The 23,803-nt window shown below is 38.4% G+C and overlaps 2 protein-coding genes across 2 annotated transcripts; one reads left to right on the forward strand and one right to left on the reverse strand.

The window, feature by feature from the left end:
- Nucleotides 1-706: 706 nt before the first annotated feature.
- Nucleotides 707-16,945, forward strand: lclat1 (lysocardiolipin acyltransferase 1). The gene is made up of 6 exons (XM_088434042.1): nucleotides 707-967; nucleotides 8,767-8,934; nucleotides 9,676-9,874; nucleotides 9,944-10,090; nucleotides 12,401-12,517; nucleotides 13,476-16,945. The coding sequence occupies exons 2-6, from the start codon at nucleotides 8,767-8,769 to the stop codon at nucleotides 13,994-13,996; spliced, it is 1,152 nt and encodes a 383-aa protein (XP_088290168.1). The 5' UTR covers nucleotides 707-967; the 3' UTR covers nucleotides 13,997-16,945.
- A 2,964-nt stretch (nucleotides 16,946-19,909) lies between these two features.
- On the reverse strand, nucleotides 19,910-23,695 carry LOC148412711 (protein yippee-like 5). Its single transcript, XM_088434053.1, has 3 exons — nucleotides 23,528-23,695; nucleotides 22,500-22,645; nucleotides 19,910-21,963 (listed from the first exon to the last, which is right to left on the reverse strand). Exons 2-3 carry the CDS (start codon nucleotides 22,638-22,640, stop codon nucleotides 21,739-21,741), a joined length of 366 nt encoding a protein of 121 aa, XP_088290179.1. The 5' UTR covers nucleotides 22,641-22,645; nucleotides 23,528-23,695; the 3' UTR covers nucleotides 19,910-21,738.
- Nucleotides 23,696-23,803: the final 108 nt, after the last annotated feature.

The raw sequence follows: 23,803 nt of genomic DNA on the forward strand, positions 1-23,803 counted from the left end.
GTGGAGACCAGGAGGAAAGTTAGACATTTTTTTGAGGTGTGGCCAGCGTGAAACAATGAAAGGCGGCCAGGAATTCATGAAACAATATATTTTATTATATCAATTTAAATATACATTTAATATAAATAATTTCAGGCAGGTATTACAAGATCTAAAAATAATGCAAGCATGTAAAAATGGGAGAATCACACAGACATTAAACAAAAAAAAATCCCCTAAGTGTATGGTTAATAGGGAGTTTTAAAGTCCGTTCCACGTTTGTATAGATTCTCATAGAAAAATGCACTTGCTTGTCTTGAGAGTACAGTACAAGGAGGAATCTTGAAACAGCATGATCATACGTAGTGAACATAAGGAACACAAAATAAGCAATCCTCTTGTTTATAAATTGAAATCGGCATAAATTATGAGGACATTTATGGCTCGTGTCAAAACGCACCTAGAACAGGCCTTTATTATGGAAGGATTTGTGGCCCGTGTCAAAACTAACCTGGAAGTTGGAACATACCATATGCGGATGGAGAATGAACACCATGTAAATAGGAAAATGTAAAAATAAGAACGTGTCTTAAACAAAACACTGCCATGTTTATTTTCACTTTGTTTTTTTATAGAAGATAACGATCCGTGTTTTGAAGGTAATCCCCTTGTTAAAGTGAAAGAAACAGCACCTCCTATTGAAGACCGGCCGCAATAACAACTGTAATGTAGCAAGTTGAGCGCTCGTGTTAGCAACGAGGTGACATCGCTACAATGTTCATTTCAGCTTCTTTTTAACCCCAAAATTACCGAGGGTCCCACAGAGGAAGGGGCGTTTGATTATTATTCATCCCCCAAATCGGCCCCCTTGTTTTCAAATGAACTAGCTGGTTAGCTTCCTTTAGCCGAGCAGGTTGCTATGTTGCAGGGAAGCTATTGGACGGACTATTCCGAGCTACAACTTTTTTTTTGAAAAACACATCAAAAGGTGAGTTGGATCACGCCAGACTATTTTACGTAAATGTTGCGTATTACTCGTCACGTCTGGCGTCTGAGCGACTTAATGTAAACACGTATATCTTTTCAGTTGAATTCGCCTAGCTAGCTTAGCATTCGGGCGGAGGGCCAGCTACTGAAGCAACACTTGGTGGGGTGGGCACATTATAAACCGCAGATTCGATTCGGATGACGCTTATGGAGTCAGTTTCCGTATTGTTGTCGTCAAAAAAGTGATTCGATTTATGAGGAATGTTGTTTTACAGTTTTATGCAAGCACCCCACCCGCTATTTGGCTCAAGAATCATCCACTGCCGTCTCATCTTTTCGAATCACGCCCTAACCACCTGTTCTCAAAAGTTTTTCAGCATGTTTTTGTTCCCATTGTAACTTTGAAGTTTGAGTTTTAACACTATGCATAAAGCGAGAGAAAATAAAAACATACAAGGAGGCGCACAAACGACCTGTAAAAGTTAAATACTACTGAACTATAATTCATTAATAATAATAATAAAATAATTATTAGGCATACCCTCGATACAGTAGGTGCAAAGATTAATCAAATTATTCATGACTCAAATTACCAAATTAATCACTATTTTTTTAAGTAATCAATTGTTTGTCGTTATGTTGTTTTAACTGCATAAATTTAGGGAAAATATACATATAAAATGTAGAGCACAAATGTTGTATTAAAGTTAAATACAACTGAACAGTATTAACCTCGAGTCTAAGAGTTTTATTTAAAAAAAAACAACCTAAACCACAGTACACTTATGAAGTCATAAACTTGTTTTATGGTACATGTGAGGATATAGAATATTTTCCACACTATACGGCACACCTTATTATTAGGCACAGTCTTGATTGTGAGGTTAAAAATATGCAATGACTGAGAACTCTTTAGTATGCAATTTTGGAGATGTAGCACGTACGTGCGACAATTAATCAAATAGTCCATAACTAATCAATTTCCAAATCAATCACTAGTTATTTTGATATGAATCATTTGCTGACATAAAGTTGTTTTTTCAGTCTTGCATTCGTAAATATTCCTGAACTGAATCACAATTAAACATTCATGAACATCAGCTTTTACTTTTCGAAGTTTTTAACCATGTAACTTTATTTATGTTCATTTATTATCCTAAACACTGCCAAAGTGTTATTTTTCTCCATTTACTTCCTTGATTTTTCTGCGCACTTAGCACCTGGCCTTACCGAGCAGATAAAAATGGCCTACCAGAGAAATGATGATGATGATAACAGGCCCTCATACCGCCCGTGCACACACCCACTTTATCCGAGGAGACTTTTTTGTTTGTTTGTTTGTTTCATTCCCGGGTTGAGGAGGGGAAATTTTGCACTGAGCTGGCCAATTGAACAGCATCTTTTCAATTATAATAACGCAAACAAAATATAAAATAAAGCAATTGTTAAAGTGACAAACATTTACCATGCTAAATTAAAATAAATATGTAAATAAAATCAAAGCAAACCCTCAGTGAGCAAAATGGGTATTGCTCACCAGTAAACGTATACATGAATTCTTTCTGATTGAACACATCCAATTTAAACTGAAATTTTGGCACTCAGTATCAAATTACTATGAATCTACTGTACAAATATATTTAAAAAAAATGATTATTTGAAATAAACTATGGGTGTTTATTTCAAATCAATCATTCACAATGTGGATTCTGTCATTTGATATTGACGAGACAAACATGCTAGCTGTTTCTCTGTCTCTCGCTTGTTCCCTTGCGCACTTCTAGCTCGTCGCTTACTAGCAACTTCACCTGCTCCTTCTCGAAAGCCAAAAATGTCACAGAAATTCGACTATGTTTGGAGGGGGGTTCAATTTTTCACTTTGTTAAACCACACTCAAGCAGGCTAGATGGCTCAAGTCATACCTCGAGTGATTGCATATAACACGTTCTGTGAAAATATATAACAACATGCTAGCCACAGGAGCAAAATTATATTGATATTAAAGTCCACAAAGCAAGAAATGGACAAGGTGATTGGCTGCTGCACCAGAGGAGGTCTCACCTATAATACACAATGAGAGCTGCACAGTGCAATTGCCTGTTAAGGCAGATGAAGGGGTACGGAAAAAATCGTAACTGTTTTGACAGATTTAAATAGGAGCAAAATTATATTGATATTAAAGTCCACAAAGCAAGAAATTCGACAAAGTGATTGGCTGCTGCAGCAGAGGAGGTCTCACCTATAATACACAATGAGAGCTGCACAGTGCAATTGCCTGTTAAGGCACATGAAGGGGTACGGAAAAAATTGTAACTGTTTTGACAGATTTAAATAACCGTAACCTTTAGAACATGTTGGTCCATGCCTAGTTTGAAACAAGTCCAAGAGTACTTTGAATACTTTGAGGAAAAAAATCTTTTGTTGGTGTGCACCCTCTGGAATAAAATATAAGCCGGCCGCAGCACCTTCAGAATAAAAGTGTACCAAATAAATCGACATTAATGCCTTTTGTTCGGCTTTTATTTTGAAGTTGAGCCCTGCAGTGCGTTTTGGCATGTTCCTGTAATGCAAAGAATGAGCAATCATTCTGGCACTTGGCTTTACTTGTAACTGAAAAACAAAAAACAAAGACGGATATCTTGAAAATAACAGACTTGTCTTGCTTGCCAAAAATGGTCACAAACTAGCCAAACAGGTAATCAAATCGAACAAGGCCTGAGGGTTAACTACAATATAATAAAGAATTTGCATCCAATTGTTGTGTCCTCCAGCTCTTTGAAGCCGAGTTGACACCGGCGTCGGCTGACGCACCGCAGGGCGTCTCCAGCATGACACATGCAGCACACGTCAGCAATGACACGTTCAGCCTTTTTGGTGAACCTTTGAAGGGGAAAAAAATGTTCTTTTGATTGGAAACCCGCCAGCGGTCATTTAGCTGCTTTGTTCGTCGCACAGTCAAAGACCTTGCTGGCTTCGCAGTGTAATTGATGGTTTAACACTGATTGAGTGCTTGTTCAAGCGAGTGAGATTTTTTTGCGCACTTAAACTTCCTCCATATTTTGCAATATTACCTATTTTATAGTCTTTAGAAATGTGTAATCTATCAGTGAGGTTTTTTCTTGTTTCGTTATTGTGAAAAACACAGGTCCACCACAATGGCATTTTGTCTTTTGACGTAGTTCAAGAATTTCATAATATTTCAAATGTATTTATGCATTCATGTTTTCTTTTAAGTCGCAGGCCAATACTGCAATGTGGAGCCACACTTTTTCCAGCAGGGAGCAAACGAGGGACATTGCTAGCGAGTTAGAGTTGGAGCTCCCAATAACAAGAGTTTTGTTGTTTTACGAGATAAATGTCGGACTCGAGCAAGCTGGATCAATTTAGTGATTTGCAATCCTTAAATGTTATTAAAACCTGTACATTGAATTAAACCTTAATTAAACCATAATTGACTAAACGTTAGGCAACCTAATATTTTCGAATCCTCAGGATTTCACTCTCTATACATATAAATTTATTTTATCATTGAATGACATTTTAAATGTGACAAACCAGTAAATTAATCATTAAAAAAAATACATCAATTTTCCCCACTGTCAATAAAAAAAAAAGTTCTATTTCTTATTGGAAATTAAAAGAAATCCAATTCATCAATTAATTGACAGGTTAAACAACTATTGGAATAAGTTAGTTGTAGTTCAATTGCAAATGTATGAACATGTGATTGAAAGCTAATTGTTTTTCATGCCTCATATTTTCCGTCATTAATATCAGTACTGCCTGCATGCAGTTTCCTTTTTCCTTAAGAGAGTTTCTACTTGCCATGCACAGTCTTGCTGTGTCAGGCTTGTTTTTGTTTGTGTGTGTAGTGCAGACCGACTGCTTTTATATTTTATATATATATATATATATATATATATATATATTTATGATGTGTGTGTGCGTGCGCGCGCGCGCTCGCGTCATAACGATAATTGAGGTGGAAAGGTGCAAGCTGCAATGCGCACCCGGTGAATGAAATAAGTCCCTGTAGCATCGGCTCTGGGCTCACCGCGTCAGCGAGGACTTATCAATTCAACACTCTGCAGGCCTTTTTCACCTGCGCTCTGCAATAATTGACTGGCAGGGTTGCCACGTGTACAACTGGCCAAGGTTATTTGAAACATTTAATAGGTGGCACACTTGCAGATTATGCATTTATTTGATGGGGTGCTGTTCTCTAGTTGTGGTTTACTTCAAATTATAAAGTAAAGTCTTCTCTGAATGGTGTAAGGGAAAACCGGAGCCGCAGAAGGACTTCTTGAAATGGCTGCTCACATCCAAAGACATAATTTGACATGAATTTTTTTCAGATTTTTTTCTGATTTGTTTCTGATGTTTTTCTGAGTACAGACACTCAATCCTAGGTACTTATATATATATATATATATATATATATATATATATATATATATATATATATATATATATATATATATATATATATATATATATTTATTTTATTTTTTTTCCCCAATATATTCAAGTGTTTGGCAAAAAGTGTGTCTAAAATGGCTTTAAAAGGGTTAATTACAAGCAAAATATTATCTTATGTACTGCTGATAATGACTAATAAATACACTATCCCTTTAAATGCCACAATTAAGTGGTTAGTACTTATTGGAAACATGTCTTGTAAATCACTCAATTTAGCATTCTGGCACTTTTGCAAAACCTCAATTTCATCATTTTGCTAATTTTCAAATCTTCGATTTTTAAATTAAGAAAATGAATTCAATTAGCTTATGTAGCTCTGTTCCAAGAGTTATGACAAGCATGACAGCAGCAACAAGGAAATCCGACTTCAAGGGATTTATAATAGTAATCTGTCTTTCAAAGCAAATGGTTAATTTTATCCCTGAACTGGACACTTGAAAATAAAATGGCAGACTTTCGTTAAACGATCTCAAGGGCCATTTGACAAATTTGACAGGTTGATAACACTAGGTAATGGATCGTTGCATATGTCATCGTGTATGAAGTTTTTATTCTTTGGAACGATGACGACAACGTCACGTTATGTCTGACAATGTTGAGTACAGCACATGTGTAAAACGACCTCCGCCATGCCAAGGGATTGTCCTGCGTACTTGGAGACGAATTGCCTCTCATGTGTTGCGTAACAATTGCAGGTCCTTTTACCCGCTTTAGATTTCACAAGGATCACAGGCTTCCCCTTCCCCCAAACCCAACCTCTAGGGATCTAATGACCATGTGGCATTTGCGCTATGTGGCGATTAATGCTATGAAGCAGCTGTCAAAAGACCCTCTGTTGAGTTCATGAAGTCCACGCAGAGGATTAGGGTTCGTGTTGCGACTGCATGATAATTGGGTGTTTAGTGTTCTATCTTTAATTTGACCGGGAGAAATTTGAAGGATGGTAATACAGTCGCTGTGTTATTGTGGCTCTTGGGATTTCGCACTGTGGCCTTGTTCTTCCAAACGTGTTCTACACTTAACGAAGCGCAACGTTCTAGCGCAACTCGAGAGGCTGAAATGAAGTAGCCTTTTATACAGATGAAGATGAAAATTGAGAATTCTGACTTTTTTTCTTCACTGGACCTTGTGAAACGTTGAATTTAGAATTCTGACATAGGTCTCAGAATTCTAACTATGTCTATAGGTGAATAAATTCTGGAAATAGAATCAAAATTATGATATAAATATGAGAATCTGCCAACTTTTTCGCTGGCTCTTGTAAAATTTTCAATTTAAAGTCAGAATTGTTCTCAATTCTTTTTTTTTCCCCTGAGAATTGTCATTTTAAAAATCAGGATTCTGAATGTTTAATTTACCTCTAGTTTAAAGTGACAATTATGACAAGTGAGAATTCTAAGAATTAAACCTGAATTCAGAAATAAAAGTTAGAATCCTGCTGACCATTTTTCTTCATTGGCCACTTTTAAAATTTTTAAATTGACCTTATTTCTTTAAAGTGAAATTTTGACTTTCAAGTGAGTGTTCTTTGTTACACCTTTGTAACATCTTCAATGTGAGAATTTTGAGAATAAAGTCAGATTTCTGAGATAAAATTGAAAATCCAGTTTACAGCATGGATAAATAGATCATCTGCACCCTGCAGTGTATCTCATTGTAAAATTCAAACAAGTTCAGAAACCTCCCAGTTTCATTAGCATGTCTGAAAAAGTTCAATGAAAACTTGTACAACAGCGCGCTATAGTTTAAGTCAAGTTCTCAAAAATTTCCAAACGTTAAAATTGGACTTGTGTTTGTTTTCAAACAAAAACGAAATTTGCAGTGTTTTCAGGATCAGCTGGCTCTCTTATAAAGTTAAGTTAAAAATTAAATAAACAGCTCCCTAAATTTAACAGAAATTTCTAATGGCATATGATAGGCCATCAGATTTTTATTTTAAAGGCCTGTGCTAATATTCGTCAAATTGACATATTGGCACCGAAAATCAGCCTATCATCGTAAAACTCCACAGGTCCATTTAGTTGATCCACTTGGCATTCATTAAATAGTCAAACCGGAAAAATACACACTTCTAAGTGGTCGAATGTTATAGTGAGCAATAAAGATAAAAGAACAGTCAGAGGTTCACTCTGAACTTTTCAGCAACATTGTTTCATTCTGACTAGGGACCTCATTAGGGCCCCCTTGTACTTGCGATCTTTGAGGAATTGTCTCACAAGAGAGCAGAAGAGAACAGAATGTGATGTTCGATTGTGCCCATGAGCCAATTAGGCAGCTTGTTAACCGATGGAAAAGATAACCTCTGTTTCAACCTAGCTGCACGGATTGGTGCTTTGTAATTTTCCAGTCAAAGGTTGTGAAATCGCTGACGATCTTCAGCCGAAAATGGCCGAAAGGGCATTTTCTCACCCAAGCAACCCAGCTAAAAGAAGCTGTGGAGACACGAGCGAAAATCTTTGTAGAAAACACCAGCTAAGCTAACGAAATGAAGGAAATGTTTCGATTTTGTTTTTTCTTTCTCTGTTTTCAGTTTGTTTTATGTTTTGTTTGGATTTTTAAGTCACTGAAAGTATACAGTATATCCACAATTACTGAGATTTTCCAAATTAAATGCTTACCTGGGGACAGTGGTAATAGGAAAGTGGTAATTCTCATATTTTATATGTTCCCGTGTAAAGGACGCACCGCCAGTTTGGCGTCAATGTAAAAACTGTAGCAAAACAGAATAAATAAAATGTTTGTAATTTCTTAATATTTTCTTGTATTTGTATCCATAAGTTAAATATTTGTTGTGGGCATAGTGCTGTGTGTCACTTGCTCAGAGAGTTTCAAGAAGTTATCTGTTGAAGTAAATGTGACCACCTGCACCTCTTCGTTAAGATGTTTGGTCGGCCACAGGCTCCACTCTCGGTCAATGTCCGTTAGCCCGTTAGCTCAAACCATGTCGCTCCCTCACGCTTTGCAACTTTGCATCTGTTTGTCAAAATTCGGCTTATTTGGCTGACGAATGCAAGCTTCCTAGAATGTTGTCTAATAAAAAAGAAAATCTAATCTTGAAGTTACCCTTTATAGGACGCGCGGAGTCTTTCGGGGAGTTACGGTACTTAGCTCCTGTCAGAATGTTCCCCCTATTTACATTCCACTCGAAGTATGTCCCCACTGGATTTTTCCATTCTGTTTGTGGGAAAATACGTTTGAAGAGCAGAACATTGTTTAATATCCATAATCAGTTGTGTTTTGTAAGTATCAGATGTTTTAGTGGCTGTCTGACTTAAGCCAATGAAGCTAATGGAAACCTTTTTTTTTTTTTTGTCTTCCCAGATGGCTGTGTCGGTGCGGGGCTTGTACTTTGTACTGACCCTGTTCTTGGCCAGTTTTTTCGGGAGCGTCTTCATGCTGGGTCCAGTCTTACCCCTCATGCTGCTCTCCCCCGCCTGGTACCGCTGGATTACCGATCGCATCGTCGCTACCTGGCTCACGCTGCCTGTGGTGCGTACGTCTGCTCAGCTCTCACTTGACCTACTTGTGGCTGGCTCGTGATGTGTAGTACTGGATTTGCATTTTTTTTAACACCAGGCATCAGTTTGATCTTGTCTCCGACTAAGCTTGGTTTTTAAATAAATCGCTTCACACCTGTAAAATTAACTTAACAAGAAGCAAAAAACAATTTTGCTCAAATATGGGTAATGGTGTCTTGAGATACGAGTAAATACTTTTTGAATTTTGAATTTTTCTTCGGCTTGGGAGCTAAAATCATCTCATAATAAGCCGCTCTTTCTCAAATAGTAAAAAATGAGTCAAAAACGAAGCTTCGAGTTGTTAATTGCCACTCCCTGTTGAATTTTAATGTAAAAGAAAACATAAAACAAAGAGAAATAACATATTGTGGATTCAAAACAACCTCTTGCTAGTTTAACCCTTGTGTGGTATTTTGTCCAATTCTTTGTCAAAGTTCAAGACTTAGACCGCTTACTTAAACACTAATGCTAATTAGCATCAATGTTGCGTTTCTGTAACTGTTAAACCAGCATATAAAATGGTAAAGCAACAAAAGTAGAAAGACAATATAATAGTACTTAAGGTCATATATTCTTTCTCCTCTGCATCGAATAACTAATATTAGTGCTGTATTGAGGATTCAGGAGAGAAGCTGAGATTCCAGTGCAGTATGTTTTCATTAACATTTTTTTTGTATTTTAGCAAGTCATACTTTTGGTTTCCTCCACACAGTCCCTGCTGGAGCTGGTGTTCGGCGTAAAGGTGGTGATCACGGGCGACGCCTTCGTCCCCGGTGAGCGAAGCGTCATCATCATGAACCACCGCACCCGTCTGGACTGGATGTTCCTCTGGTGCTGCCTGCTGCGCTACAGCTACCTGCGCCTGGAAAAGATCTGCCTCAAGGCTGCGCTCAAGGCTGTGCCCGGCTTTGGTAGGTTACCGATCGCATCGTCGCTACCTGGCTCATGTACTCTCATGAACAACCGTTGATGCTTTCCAGGCTGGGCCATGCAGGTGGCCTGCTTCGTCTTCATCCATCGGCGCTGGGAGAAGGACAAGGAGCACTTGGGGAACATGCTGGACTATTTCTGTGACATCAGAGAACCCCTGCAGCTGCTGCTCTTCCCAGAGGGCACCGACCTCACCGGTGAGCCACCGTCATCGTTTCGGTGCTCTTTTTATGTCACATAGTGATTTTAATTACATTGCTAGTAAGTAATAGTTGTCATGGAGTAATTGAAACCTACATAAAATAATTTGATTTTTTTGCAGGCATTTGCAATTAATGATAAATGCTTTTAGTGCAATTAAAAATACACCACTGTATTTGCATCCGCAGTTAGCTTTTAGCACCATTGTTTGTTTTCTTCATGTCGCTCAACGTCATACCATCTACCAATTCGCACTTCATGGTCAATCAGTTAATCAAGATTTATGCACGCCTGCTGTAACTGCAACAAGATGGTTGCAGTGCACTTTTGTTTCTAGAAAAAAAGGCAAAGCTACAGCCTGACTAAATTAAGCTCATTCCATCTGGTCAACATGGTGTTTTAGCATTACAATGCCATCAGATGTCACCAAAGCACTACTTTTATATGAGACATGGCTTTGTCCTCAGAACTAAAGCACAGATGGCTATCCGTCTCCAAAAAAATGTCAGTGAATAGGTTTATGCCAGCAAATGTTATGCCATTGCTTTAATGGTGTACCCCCTGTTTTTTTTATCAAAGTATCAACTAATCAACACAAAGCATTTTTGATTGGATTAAAATACATTTAAAAAGACTTCAAACAGAGAGCTGTGCCATCAATGTCAAATTTATTAAACTCTGCGGCTATATTTATAGTTGTATGTCTATGTTTATTTTGTCCTGCAACTGCAGAACATAGATTGTGTGGCATCATCTATTTTACTTCTGGCTCATCTGCTGGAAAATGGTGTCACTCATGACAATGCACATCCATATGAATCTTAATAAATTAAAGGTATACAGCATTTTGCAAACGAGTCCATAACACAATTTAGCAGTAAGTTGCTCCATCTTCCAGCTAATTTTCCCTCAATTTGAAACTAAAACAGAACTGTTCCTGTTTGGCATTAAAAAGCATGAAGTTAGATTTGCTTATACCTTTAGAAACCCTTTTAAAATGTAATCAAACGTGTATGTCAAGCTTCTATTTGCAGGCCGTAACATAGCCCAACCCATTTTGTCGACCACAATTCACCTGCCTCGGCCCCTTTGCGGCGACACCGCTATGCAAACACGGTTCAACAGCGCTAACGCATAAGCAAATGCTTGTCATCACACTCCCAGAATGCTCTGATGTCAAACGACACCGCCACCACAAAGCTCTCCCTTAAGCCAAGCAAAGCCCCCCACTCAGTTTCTTTTATAAGGGAAGGGACGCAAAATGTCTTTTTGTGTGTCATGATGTCATCTCAGGAGGTACAGCCAAGTGACATCATAATCGACCGAAGCTTTAGCTGTAGCACGCCAATGCATGTCATTTTATTTGGTATATTTGGTATTTAAACATTATTTCATCAAAATCTATAGCGCAGCAAGTTTTTTCGGACTTGTTAACTGAATACACTTTATTGCTATTTTACTTCATTGGTGTAGTTATTTACGCTGTGTTTTATTAGAGCGTAGCCTTGATCTGTATGTATGCCCTTTCATATTTGTATATGAAATCAATTCTGCCGTGAAAAAAAAACATTTTCAGCCAGGAAATAACATTTTGCTTTTCACTGACCACCTGGTTTTGTTTGAACAAAGACCTTTCACTTAACACACATGAAAACTCTCTGTAGCTAAAATGAAACGACCATGACAGATAATCGAGTTCAACAACACAGGTGCATTGGCTTTATAGACGCAATTAAATCATGTTTTACTTATATAGGTGTCAATGGTAGTGAAAGAGGGAATCAATTTTGTCAATCTGCACTTGCATCACTCTAATGGCTCTAGAAACAATGACATATTTTTCCAAACACTCCTATAGAGGTTCTCCTTAATAGACACATACAAACTTTGATTGTACAGAAGGAAGGCTTAAATCTTGTTGTTCTTATGTTGTATGAGAACCACAAGCTCTTAGTGCAGATAAATTGTCTCTCTTTTGTCCTGCCCAAAGGACCTGTTGTGTTACATAACATGACTAATGAGTCACCATATAGTGAGTTCCCCGGGAAATGTTTGGTTAATAAACAATCATCTGTCTTTATGTTTATGTCCTGTCTCATTCCCTCTTTTACACGAATGTGTGTTTGTGTCAGATGGAACATCGTTAACCCCTTTTCGCCGCTCGCCAGCACCACTGTTATTGTCCTTTCGAGTGTTTTGTTCATCTAAATAAGATAGGACAATTATATACAGTAGCTTAAGTGTTCCCTCGGTTTTATTCTCCCTGCGTGCAGTTCGCTGTCAACTTTTCGTTGTTTTCCCCACAGAGAACACGAGAGTACGAAGCGACGAGTTTGCAACGCAGCACGACCTGCCGAAATACCAGCATGTGCTGCATCCCCGCACCACTGGCTTCACTTTTATTGTGGAGCGATTGCGAAAAGGTTTGTGAGGCAAAAATTGCAACCCACCTTATGAGAAAAAGTCAAATTAGCTTAACAGATTAATTCAGATAAATGGTCAGTACAATATTTTATGGGCTATGTCGTGCTCCGTAGTATAAGTTGAATCATTAAAAAAAACATAAGCCACCTTGGAGTACAGTATAAGACAATTTTTTGGAGGTGGAGCAGTTTTATTTCAGAAATTCAGAGGTTGTTGAAATGTGCCCTTCTGGTTTTCAAAGCACTTCATAAAAGAACTCAGTCTGAGATACATGCACGCAAACATACGCCGCACGCTACATGAAATATGTCTTATCTTACTTTACTACTAGAATCTCACGTTGCTGACGATCAGCTTTCCTGAGTGACTCTGATTAGACAGTGAAGTTCGTTCTTGAGAGGCTCATTACTCAATAAAGGGATTCTGGCGTAAAACATGGAACACGTTTGATGAAAAAAAATAGTAGCAATGTAAGTTGAGCGCTGGTAGCTTTTCACTTATACTAACGTTTGGCTGTTGCTAAATACTTATGGTGTATTAGCGCCACCTTTAGCATGTTATAAATCAAGGGTTCTCAAACTTTTTGGGGTCTGGGACCCCTTTTAGGAAAGCAAATTTTCCAAAGACCCCCCCCCATTGCAAATGTTTGCGGCAACAAAAACAAAAAAAGTCATTTAACTTAATTTGGTCGTCCATTGCTGTTTTCAATAAATCCAAATTTGTATTTTCTTTGTTTGCATGGCTTTTCCTTTCTATTTCCTCACTAGTTGAAGTGGACAGTCTCACAAACGCTATGCTAGGTAGATAGCAGAGGTCCAGCGGGCGTGAGGGTCAAGCTCTTAGATGATGATGTGGATTACGTGAGGCTGTTTGATCAATTTCAAGATTATTATATTTTTAAAAATATATTAAACTGGTTGAAATGATTGCTTATTAAAAAGTTGCCCGTTTTCTCAGGAGACAACCTGGATGCGGTGCACGACATCACGGTGGCTTACCCGAAGAACATCCCTCAGACTGAGCGCCACCTCATGCTGGGCCTTTTTCCCCGTGAAATCCACTTCCACGTGCGGCGCTATCCCGTCGCCACGCTGCCCGCCCCTTCCGCCGAGTTGGAGTCGTGGTGCCGCGAGCGCTGGGCCGAGAAGGAGTCGCGCCTGCGGGACTTCTATTCGGGCCAGCCGCGGGCTTTCGACCGGGAGGGCGTGGCGCGAGTGCCGCCGTGCAAGTCGGAACTGCGCGTCGCTTTGATCAAAGCGGCCTCGCTGCTCTACTGGACCGGCTTTATCACGCTGTGCTTCGCCGGCCTGTGGCTGTGGGCTCCTGTCAGGTTGTACTTTGTGGTGGTGGTGGGTGTTTACGTGGCCCAGCAAAAGTTAGCAGGTGGACTAGAGCTGCTGGAGTTGGCCTGCCATCGATATTGGACCTCTGTGGCGGCTAACGGGGACGCCACCATGCTGGATGGTAAGACGCAGTGAGGACAATGCTCACGTGGGATAGTACGGACACCTTTTGTGGAGTCCTCCTTTAGAAAGGGAATCCCAAGTTTACTTAGAGGCAGCTTGCTTACCTCGGCAAGAAGTTCGAGGAAGGTGTTGCCATCACCCCTCATTTTGTCTCCTAGTATTACCTTCGCCAACCATTGGGTAATTGGGTACCCAATGGGTAGTTTTTTTGCAGGATGATGGCCAAACTACATTTAGGTCGGGCTTCCGCTTCAAAATAGTACATTAGGAAACTTCGTCCCAGCTCCTTAAAAAGCTTCACATCCTAGCTGCGTGTGCGTACGTGCATGTGTGTGTGTGTGTGTGTGTGTGTGTTTTCCCCAGTGTCATACACAACGGAGCAAAGCCATACAACCTGCACATTCTGTAAAAGGACTCATCCAAATGTGTTTTCAAATACCTCCTACTTGGGTAGAGTTTCACTGTTATACACAACATAGGAATGGATTTTTCCCAGGGAGGGAGGGAAAAAATCTGCTTGTTTGTACAAGTACAAAAGCCAAAGGTGAGCCTGAAAGTAAATACCCACTGATGAGGGTTGGCTGTAGTAGTTCCTTGAAATTGGAAACTTTTTTTAAAGTCATGAAGCAAATGTCCTTATTGGGATTGTTTTGGGAGGGCGGGGTTGGGATGTTGGGACAACATGACCTTCCTGCCACACTGGTGGCAAAGAAAGACCACCAGACTTGGAGTGGAAAACTGTCCCCCACTAAAGAAGTAATCCCCAAAAACAGTCCTTTAAGGCCTACTCTTCTGTGTGACACTGACGCGCTGGCTCAAGTCGATTAGCAAATGGCAGCTGAGAGGAAAGCTGTTTGTTGTGCCAAGGAAGAGTAGCGTAGCACTCTCGACACACTTTTTTTTTGCACCAATGCTCTAGGACTTTGAAATACAGTGGAACCTTGGTTTTCCTATACCCTGGTTTTTGTCGTGTAGGGCCGCCATGAGCCAAGCTACTGGCCCTTAACTCATAAAAACTCACTCGGATTTAGATAATTGATCATTTTACTTCAAGTGTGTTGCTACTGTAGCTTTCAGAATGAAAAGATCAAGATAAGCATGTACTCCCTATTTGAGCCAATGATCGGGGACCTAATCGGAAATGGGCAAAAAATGTGCGCAATGCAGTATAAGGGCCATCGACTAAGTGGATACAACTTTAAATATATGCAGTTAAATAGCAAGCATGTAGGGTGGATCCAAATGGCCTCAAAGTCATATCAATTGCATCCCATTGTGCAAATAAAAAAAGATTGCTGATTTAAAAAAAATATAGACAGTACATACACCACTATGATAGGAATATCCATTTAACCTCATTAGCCTCTCCTATTGGCTTATGTGTTTGGTAACGTACTAGTTTATTTTCGGTGTTTGAATGGGCCCTATGTGTTTACTGTGTGGCTGTATTATATTATTCTTTTGGTACTTATTTACCTGCTAATTTGGTGTTTATAATTGGTTATTTTCCTGCGGAACGTGTTTACAGAGGGACTCTCGTGAAAAGTGTATTTTATAGCGCAAGCACTTATTCAACTGTTTTGAAACTACGATTTATATCTTCGGGGTTAGCACGGTTCCTCCATCTGTTAATTTCTTCTGGATTGATTGTATTGGTAACCATAATTGTTAGAAGTGCTGCTTATTTGCTGCCAAAGAATCATTGATTACGGACTCATGAGCAGCTATGCGCTAGCTAGCCAGCTTCAGCTTGTTAGCTAGCTGGACCAATACGGTGCCACCGTTTGGATAAATTTATTCTTAGTAGTATTCTTTCTATCTAAAGTTCCCCGCAGTTCCTTTGGTTTTCTAAATTGTATTTGAACAATTAGAAAGAAAACAAGACATAATCCACAACGCAAGCTTTTGTCATGTCAATGTAATATAACTGGCCTACTCCACAGTACTTTTGCAACGCAGACTTTCAAAATAAAAGCACACAATCTAAATACTGATTCTCGGTACTGTGTTTAGCCACATGGTGGCTTATTTTATTTAGAAGTAACTCACACACACATATTAGTGGTTTTACGGAGTTTACCAGTAATTTTGAGAACAGCAATCTGAATGTCTGTGCTTTTATATATAAGTACAAAAATGACTGCTATCTTCCAATTTCCGTGACATCCTCTTCTTTAATCGTTTAGATTTAATTTTTTTCTGTGCGCCTTGGAGATCTGGAATGGATTCATTAGATTTCTATTATTTCCAATGGAAATAATTGTTTTGATCTTTGTTCCATTCGCCTTTAATCAGACTTTCAATCGTGAAAACAGAGAGTCCACTGTATTGGAAATGTCTCCTCTGTTTTGTGTTTGTTTCGCCACGAGACCACAGCAATTGTTGTATGTGTGTGTGTGTATATGTGTATATATATATATATATATATATATATATATATATATATATATATATATATATATATATATATATATATATATACACACACATATATATATATATATATATATATATGGAGAGAGGGCCATGGAGACTTGCCAACACAGTTCAAATGGGCTGAAATGATATAATTACAGATTCTACAACATTTTTTTCTAAGGGGGCGGATTAAGGGGTCTTGTAAATATCTAATTGAGGGAGGTGTTTATTTGCCTTATTGCCAAATTCCACAAAAAAAAAAAAAACTGTGCACTATGTCAATTCAAAGTAGGGCCACTATACGAGGAAATTCTGTATATCGATTGTCTTTTGGGAAGACCAATTTTGAAGCCTCTGTGCTTTGCTGTCACTGTGATTTAATCGACTGTAAATCAGCTTCGATGTTTTACATGTCTTTTTAGTCAATTCAATGCTATGACTTATTTGCTGATGCTGGACCTCTTAAATTGACTACCCTCAGGTAAACATGGTGACTTGTGAAAACATGAATACAAAATGCCAGATTAAACTATTCAGATCTTATTTGTGTTTTTCTGTGTTCTGCTCACTTAATATGTTGCAGTGTTTTGCTTTTTCTTTGGCTTTCAACTTTTGAGCAATACTCATTATTGCAAGAAAACTTGTGGCAGGAAGTGACGGTGAGTTTTACAATACTTTAGTTTTTTATTTCCATGTGTTCATTTCAATGCTTTTTTTTTTATTTATCAAACCCCAAAGTATTCTTAACTAAAATGACTTATCAGCGTCATATTGGTGATTATGAATTGCAGTAGATTTCTAGGGACAGTAAAAAAAAAAAAAAAAACTTCAAATATGTCGTATTTTTTAGGGAGTGCTTTTTTTCCTCCCGTTGCAACAGATTTTCTTTCTGCGCGAATGGATTAATGGTATTACCATTCATTTCAATGGGAAAATAATTTGAGGTGAGTATTTTTAAATACAAATAATGAACAAAATCAACTTGTATGTGAAGAAAACACTATGTGATGTTTATATACTGTATTTTTTATTAAAAATACTAGCATTGTTTACATTTTTATTTCATACATCTATAGATTTATTACATGCAATTACCCCGTGTTTTTTTCTCTCCAAAGAATGAGTCCTACTGACTGTTTTGGTGTTACACAACAGCGCAGGTCTCGTTTCCCCTCCCTCCCCAACCACAGGCGAGCAAAAAAAAAAAAAAGGTCAGGAGCTTTGAAGGTGAAGTGCGATCACCATAGTAACAAATGTTGTCTCCTCTGTCGTCTAGCAACGGGATGTGGAGTGATGTCAATGGAAAGCATGCTATTTTCTCCCTGCTGACAGAATGTCACTCCTTTGTGTGTGCATGTGCACACACGCACGCCCTGCTAAGGGAATGGAAAAGGGGCTCCGACGTTGACATCCCCGGGAGTCAATGATAAGCTAAAATATCCCCCCTGGGACTATGAATCATTTGCCAATTAAGGAGCCAATTGATGCGGCTGGGTCTTTTTTTGGCAGCCCATGCACAACAAGATCATCCTCTGCATTTGGATGCAAGCTCAAATTTGACTAAGGCAAGATGTGTCATCACACTGCACATCACTTTACAATGCACATTCTCTGCTATTAATACACTTTTAGCAGTGGCGTCAATAGGCTTAATTTAGTAGGAAGAGGTAAGGGGGGGGGGGGGGGGGGCAATGGTTCTCAACCTTTTTTCTGTGATGCACCCCCTATGAAGTAGCTTTTCAGCCAAGTACCCCTTAACCAGTGCAAAGCATTTTGGGGTTAAAAAATAAATAAATAAAACATGCCACCAGTGTCTAATTTTTTAAACTTTAGCCCCTTTCAAAATTCATTTGTATTGGTCCACAAAAAAATTAATCAACGTAAAGTGTGCTCTTTTGGATTACGTATAGAAGAAATCTGTTGTCAAAAAGAAATAATTCAATGATTAAACATTTTTCCACGAAAAAATAATCAGTATAAAGTGTGAGACATATTCTAAAAAAAAAAAAAAAAATTAAATGTTTGTTCACAGAAAAATCTCAAACATAAAGCGTCCTGTTTTGGCCTTACAGTAGAGATCTGTTCACACAATGAAATCATTTACTTAATTATTAATAAATAATTGTCCAACAAAAAAATATAATATATAATATAACAAAGTGTTAGATTTGTTCTAAAAAATAAATAATTATAAATATTTGTCCACAGAAAAGTATTCAACTTAAAGTGTTGTCTTTAGGGATCATAGTAGAGATGTGTTCATAAAAATAAATCATTAACTCGACAGGTAACCGCAGTAGGCACATGTCAAGTTGGGTCAAACCATTCTAGTATGGGGGAGAATCTGTCTTTTTACAAAATTGAAACTGAATGACCAATTGAAAATAATGAGTTTTCTGAATTTGTATTTTGTGAAACAATTCTTATTTTTAAAGGATTTTTGCATGTTTGTTATATTTAAAATGAAGTTCCTTCAAGTACCCCCAGAGGTTCCCCCGTTTGAGAACCACTGTTCTAAAGCCTCTTAAATAATGTGTAAACCTGCAATTGAGATCAAGCTGTTTGACTGTGCATTTCTCCTTAGATTACCTCGATGGTCTTGAGATTTCCTCCTACCCAGCGCACATTGAAGACACCTTATGCCAGATGTAGCAAAGCAGCCCCAAAACATTGAAGAATTTCACAGTAGGGACTGTATTCTCCATTTTATGCTTCGGTTTGAGTCTGCGAATATAGAGCTGATGCGCCTTGCCAAAAAATTCCAGTCACTGTTATTGTTTGGGTTGTTTTGGGGCCAGCAAACTCTGAAGGACCTAACATGCTTAACCAGGCATTATGCTTATCACACTACATGCTTTGTTGAGGTTATGTGAGGACAAAGTGAAAAAGACTGCAATGAATTATAAAGCAGCAGCTCTCTCTCTCTCTTTCTCTCTCTCTGGGATGAAAGATGGAGTCTCCTTACGTTACTGGTCATTTTCCACAGATATGTAGTACGTTCTAGTTTAAACTTGAAAAAAATGGATGATTAATCTGTGTTTCAGTTTGTTTTTACACTGCTAGTTTTGACAAAAATATCTCATATTAATCAAGGTTTACCCATTTGATTAAACAGTCAAGGTGATTTGGATACTCTTTCAATCTTATGCAAATGCGGTGGGAAGATATATGCCGTTAACTGGTCTCTACCGCCACCTACTGCCTTGAGATGAAACACAAGTTAATAAAGAATTTTCTGTTATCTGGCATAGTTTCCGCTCAACGGAATGTTGCAAAAATCGCCAGAAAATCAATGTAGTAAATCCTATTAAAATGCATCTCAAAAATTGTACTTATGATGGTTTTATATAGTCCACAATTTGAACAATGATTATTTTTGTACACAAAATCTCGCAGCTGCGATCACATAGAAATGGCGGAATCGATGCATTTTGAAACTTCACGTTTTAGTCATCTGCTGGAAATTTCCGATCTGGTTGGGGAAAAAAAACAAACAAAAAAACAACAGACATTTAAGGGCTTTTTATTTGCTGTCAAATGCTAAAAAGGAATCCAATTTAACCCAAGCCGCATACAAAAGTTAAAGAGTGCTTTTTGTACCGAAGATGTCATTTCCTCCTCAACAAAGAAGTCTATGAATAACTCCTATGCGACAGTAAGTGGGTGGATTTAGAATGAATCATCCTAAGACCCTATTTATAAACCCAATCGAACCTCATGCCTATTATGATGATTGGAAGGATGGAATTAAAAATCATTTTCTCAAGCTCCAAGGAGGAACATGATTGGCATTTTGCAGTGACTCTGGAGTGCGTCACATCAGGCCAGAAACAAGTTGTGGTGTTTTACTGCCACCTACCGGGCTGTCCTTTTACAACAATGGTGAATTCTTATTTCTGAAGATGTGACTGCGTGTGTGTTATCAAGTGTTCTACGCTGACACGTTTAACCACTACACTTTATCTACTTTTTCTGGACAACGTTTGAGTCATTAAAGTAGGCAACAAAAATCCAAAGAGAAGAAAATGTATCACAGCAAGTTAACTTTTTTTCCCATCCATGAAAATGCACAGCAATAAAATACAATATAACACCATCATAAATTAAAGTAAAAACACCAGAACTATCTGTGAACGCTAAACACTGTGGAAGATATTTCGGCCAACATTTTAACAATCCCCCAATACAGTGGTGCCTTGAGATAAGAATACCTCGCTTAATTAACGTGAAGGTAACAATTAACTGAAAATACAAACAACATGCAACGGTTAGCATTGAACAGATATAAATACACAGGCATGTATTCTTGTACCTGGATGAAAATGACAAGTACTAGAGGTACTTGTAGAGAATGGAAAATAAAGTTCTTTGTGTCTGTATACGTATGTATATATACAGTAGTGCCTCCTGGTGGCCATTGTGGGTACAAGAGAAGACGCAGCCGCATAGAATGCTTTACGTTGTTTGTTTTATTTTTATTAACTGTTATTCCCCCCCAAATCCAATTTTTCAGTTACGATCTTTGTCACGTAACAAACTTGTATTTCAAGGCACCGCTGTAATGTATCGTCGTCCATTTTGGCGAGCTCACAAAGGCCGGCTAACGAACCGACATATCTGCTCGTGCTCCATGGTGACCAGTTAGCAACGCAACAGCAAAAAGAATGCAACATAATTAAACCCAGCATGAGGCTAACAATCACTTTTAGATACATTGACGTCAAAGACGTTATTTCCATTGTTACTATTGAATTACGCTAACAAAAGGAAAAGGTCGGCACAAGAATCAATAGGGGTGATGTTATGTTAGTTGTTAACAAGCAACTAATTGATTGTTAGCTGATTACTCCATCGCATCTTGAAGCAACCCAGTTATATTCAAATTGCAGCAGAACGCCCAACTACATCAACACCGCAATAATCTTTTGGGGCCGGTGTGGAAACAAAAGCTCAAACCATTCAGTCTTTTATACATAATAATATATTATAATAATAATCAAATAAGATCAAATAATTATCAGTTAATACATTGGAATTTCACTTAATTGAGTCTTGAAGCAACAAATGAGCACAGCGGGAGTTTATAACATTCATAAAGCAAGTTTCCTCTCTCAATTTCAAAATTAAAATAAAATTGATATGTAATCAGTAAATTGGTCGCTTGCTCTTGTCTGACAGTTGTCTCCATATAAAGCGCACAGCTGCAGCAACCGGAGGCGTTGTCTCGAGCAACAGTTCGTTTTCCGCATCGCCGATCACGGAAACAGAGTCAAAAACTTACCCCAAATTTTTTTTTTTCAGTAATATTGCCCAATAGATCATTAGAGTCTACGAACTCAGGAATTGTCCGAGGGCACGTGCTCCTCGAAGCCCTCGCTCTCTCGCACAAGCGCCCTCTCTAGGATGACCCGACCCTCCTTGTAGCGCTGGCTGTCCTCGGTGGCAAATTCGTAGATCCAGCCCAGCTTGCTGTTGCAGTTTTTGCAGCTGACGTCTCGCACCATGTGTCGGCCCGTCAGCATCACGCGGTCCTGAACCTCGCTGTACTGAAGGTTCACCACCTGGGCATGTGATTAAATTTTGCTTAAGTGTAAATAAATTAGCAGTCAAAATGTCATTTTTGGTCATTTTAAAACTTACTCCAAGAATTTTTCAAAACAAGTCTCAAAAGACTGCCATCACTATATATTAGGAATCAGGTGAGAAACTCAATGTGATTTCACACTGGTAAATGATATATTAGGGTGAGAAAAACGGATGCTTTTGTCAAGCAAACATATGGGAAACATTGCCCCCTGCTGGTAGGATGACAAAGCGCTTGATTTGACAAATAATATGGCCAGCTTTCTAAATACCAAGGATCATCTTAATTAACCATGGCAGTCAATATTGTGATTGCAATTAAAATCCGATTAATTGTGCAGCCCGAGTGTGTGTATTAATTATATATATGTTGCTATTTTTTGCTATTTGCAAAATAGTTTTCCATTGACTGGCATCTGTATTAAAATTTTCCGACCAATTTGTCCCATCAACCTCCTACAATAGTTCATCTTATTTACTTGCCCCAATCTACCATGCAAGTTTGTTGTTGTACCTTGTTGAAAAGGAAGGCTCTGCCAGTGGCACCCGTAAATCGGGTAGAGATGAGCTCGGAGCGATTTGTCAGGATGGTATCACAGTTGGCGCAAGAGAACAGGCGCGTTCCACCGATGTGGTCCAGGAAGATGCGGCCCATTTTGACTAGAATAACAAAAAACAGTAAATCGCATTTACATAATATTTTTATGTTAAGATTATGTGATATTAAGTGTTGAATGTCAAACTATACAAGTCATCGAAAACTACTAAAATGTGCCTACTAAAATGTGTTGAGGAATTTTCAGCATTTAGGCGAGATAAATAAAATAATCAAGAAAAGTAATTGTCTTTTGGGTTTCTTCATATTTGAAGCATCAAACAGACAAGACTAACAGTCAGTGAGACAATGCGGGGATAAATAATCAAGGGAATATTCTTATGCATGTGTAACTGCAAAATAAAGTGCATAATTAATTGATGACATTATTCTTTCTTTTTTTCCCCCATTGTCAACTCTTGTCAGCTACTTTTCCCAGTCCTCAGTTGGCCCCACCCTCGAACTCATACATCCAATCACATTCAGAACACATCATGACCTTGCAAGGTAATATTATCTGCTCATAGAAAGTCAAATGTTTGAGAATTCGCTGGATGGCGCTCTACAGTGCAGATGGACAATGCCCCGAAGCAAACTGTTTTTTGTTTTTGTTTTTTTAATAATGGTTACTATACGATGTAACATGCTATATTATAACCTGCCTCCTGACCTAGGCACTGCCGTATAATATTGTATTGTATATTCGTATATATATAGATTAGTTTCTTTTTTAACCCTGTAATTAATCTCATCTACTTGATCCACTATTATACCATAATAACCCGTCTTCTTTTATAATCTATCAACCAAATGTGCATTAACATTACATTATAAGATGCTAACGCCGCAGTAGCTAACGTTTGAGCTAACAGACAACAAAACACGACATCAGGAGTGGGGGTTGAAAACGGCTTTCGCGTCGTTTTTGCCCACTGTCGACTTCTTACCAGCGTCTACGGTGTGCTCACAATGTCCAAATGTCTTCTTCGAGACGATGTCTGGGTGGATTGGCTTACTTTTTACTCGGACATAACCTTGTAAAAGTCTCGGTTACGTCGGTGGTTTTGTTGTTGCGTTTCAGCTGTTCCTAATGTAGTGTCTGAAAGCGCATAATGTCAACATCCGGTCGTGACGTCAGCACAGAAAAAGTCCTGCTGGTTGCAATGTACGACGCTACGGGCAGGGGGTAGCAGTGAGCAAAGACGAACTGTATTCAAACTGCA

This window comes from Hippichthys cyanospilos, chromosome 14, assembly GCF_059441005.1.
Source record: "Hippichthys cyanospilos isolate Australia breed blue-spotted pipefish chromosome 14, RoL_Hcya_1.0, whole genome shotgun sequence".
In the NCBI taxonomy this organism is placed as follows: Eukaryota; Metazoa; Chordata; class Actinopteri; order Syngnathiformes; family Syngnathidae; genus Hippichthys; species Hippichthys cyanospilos.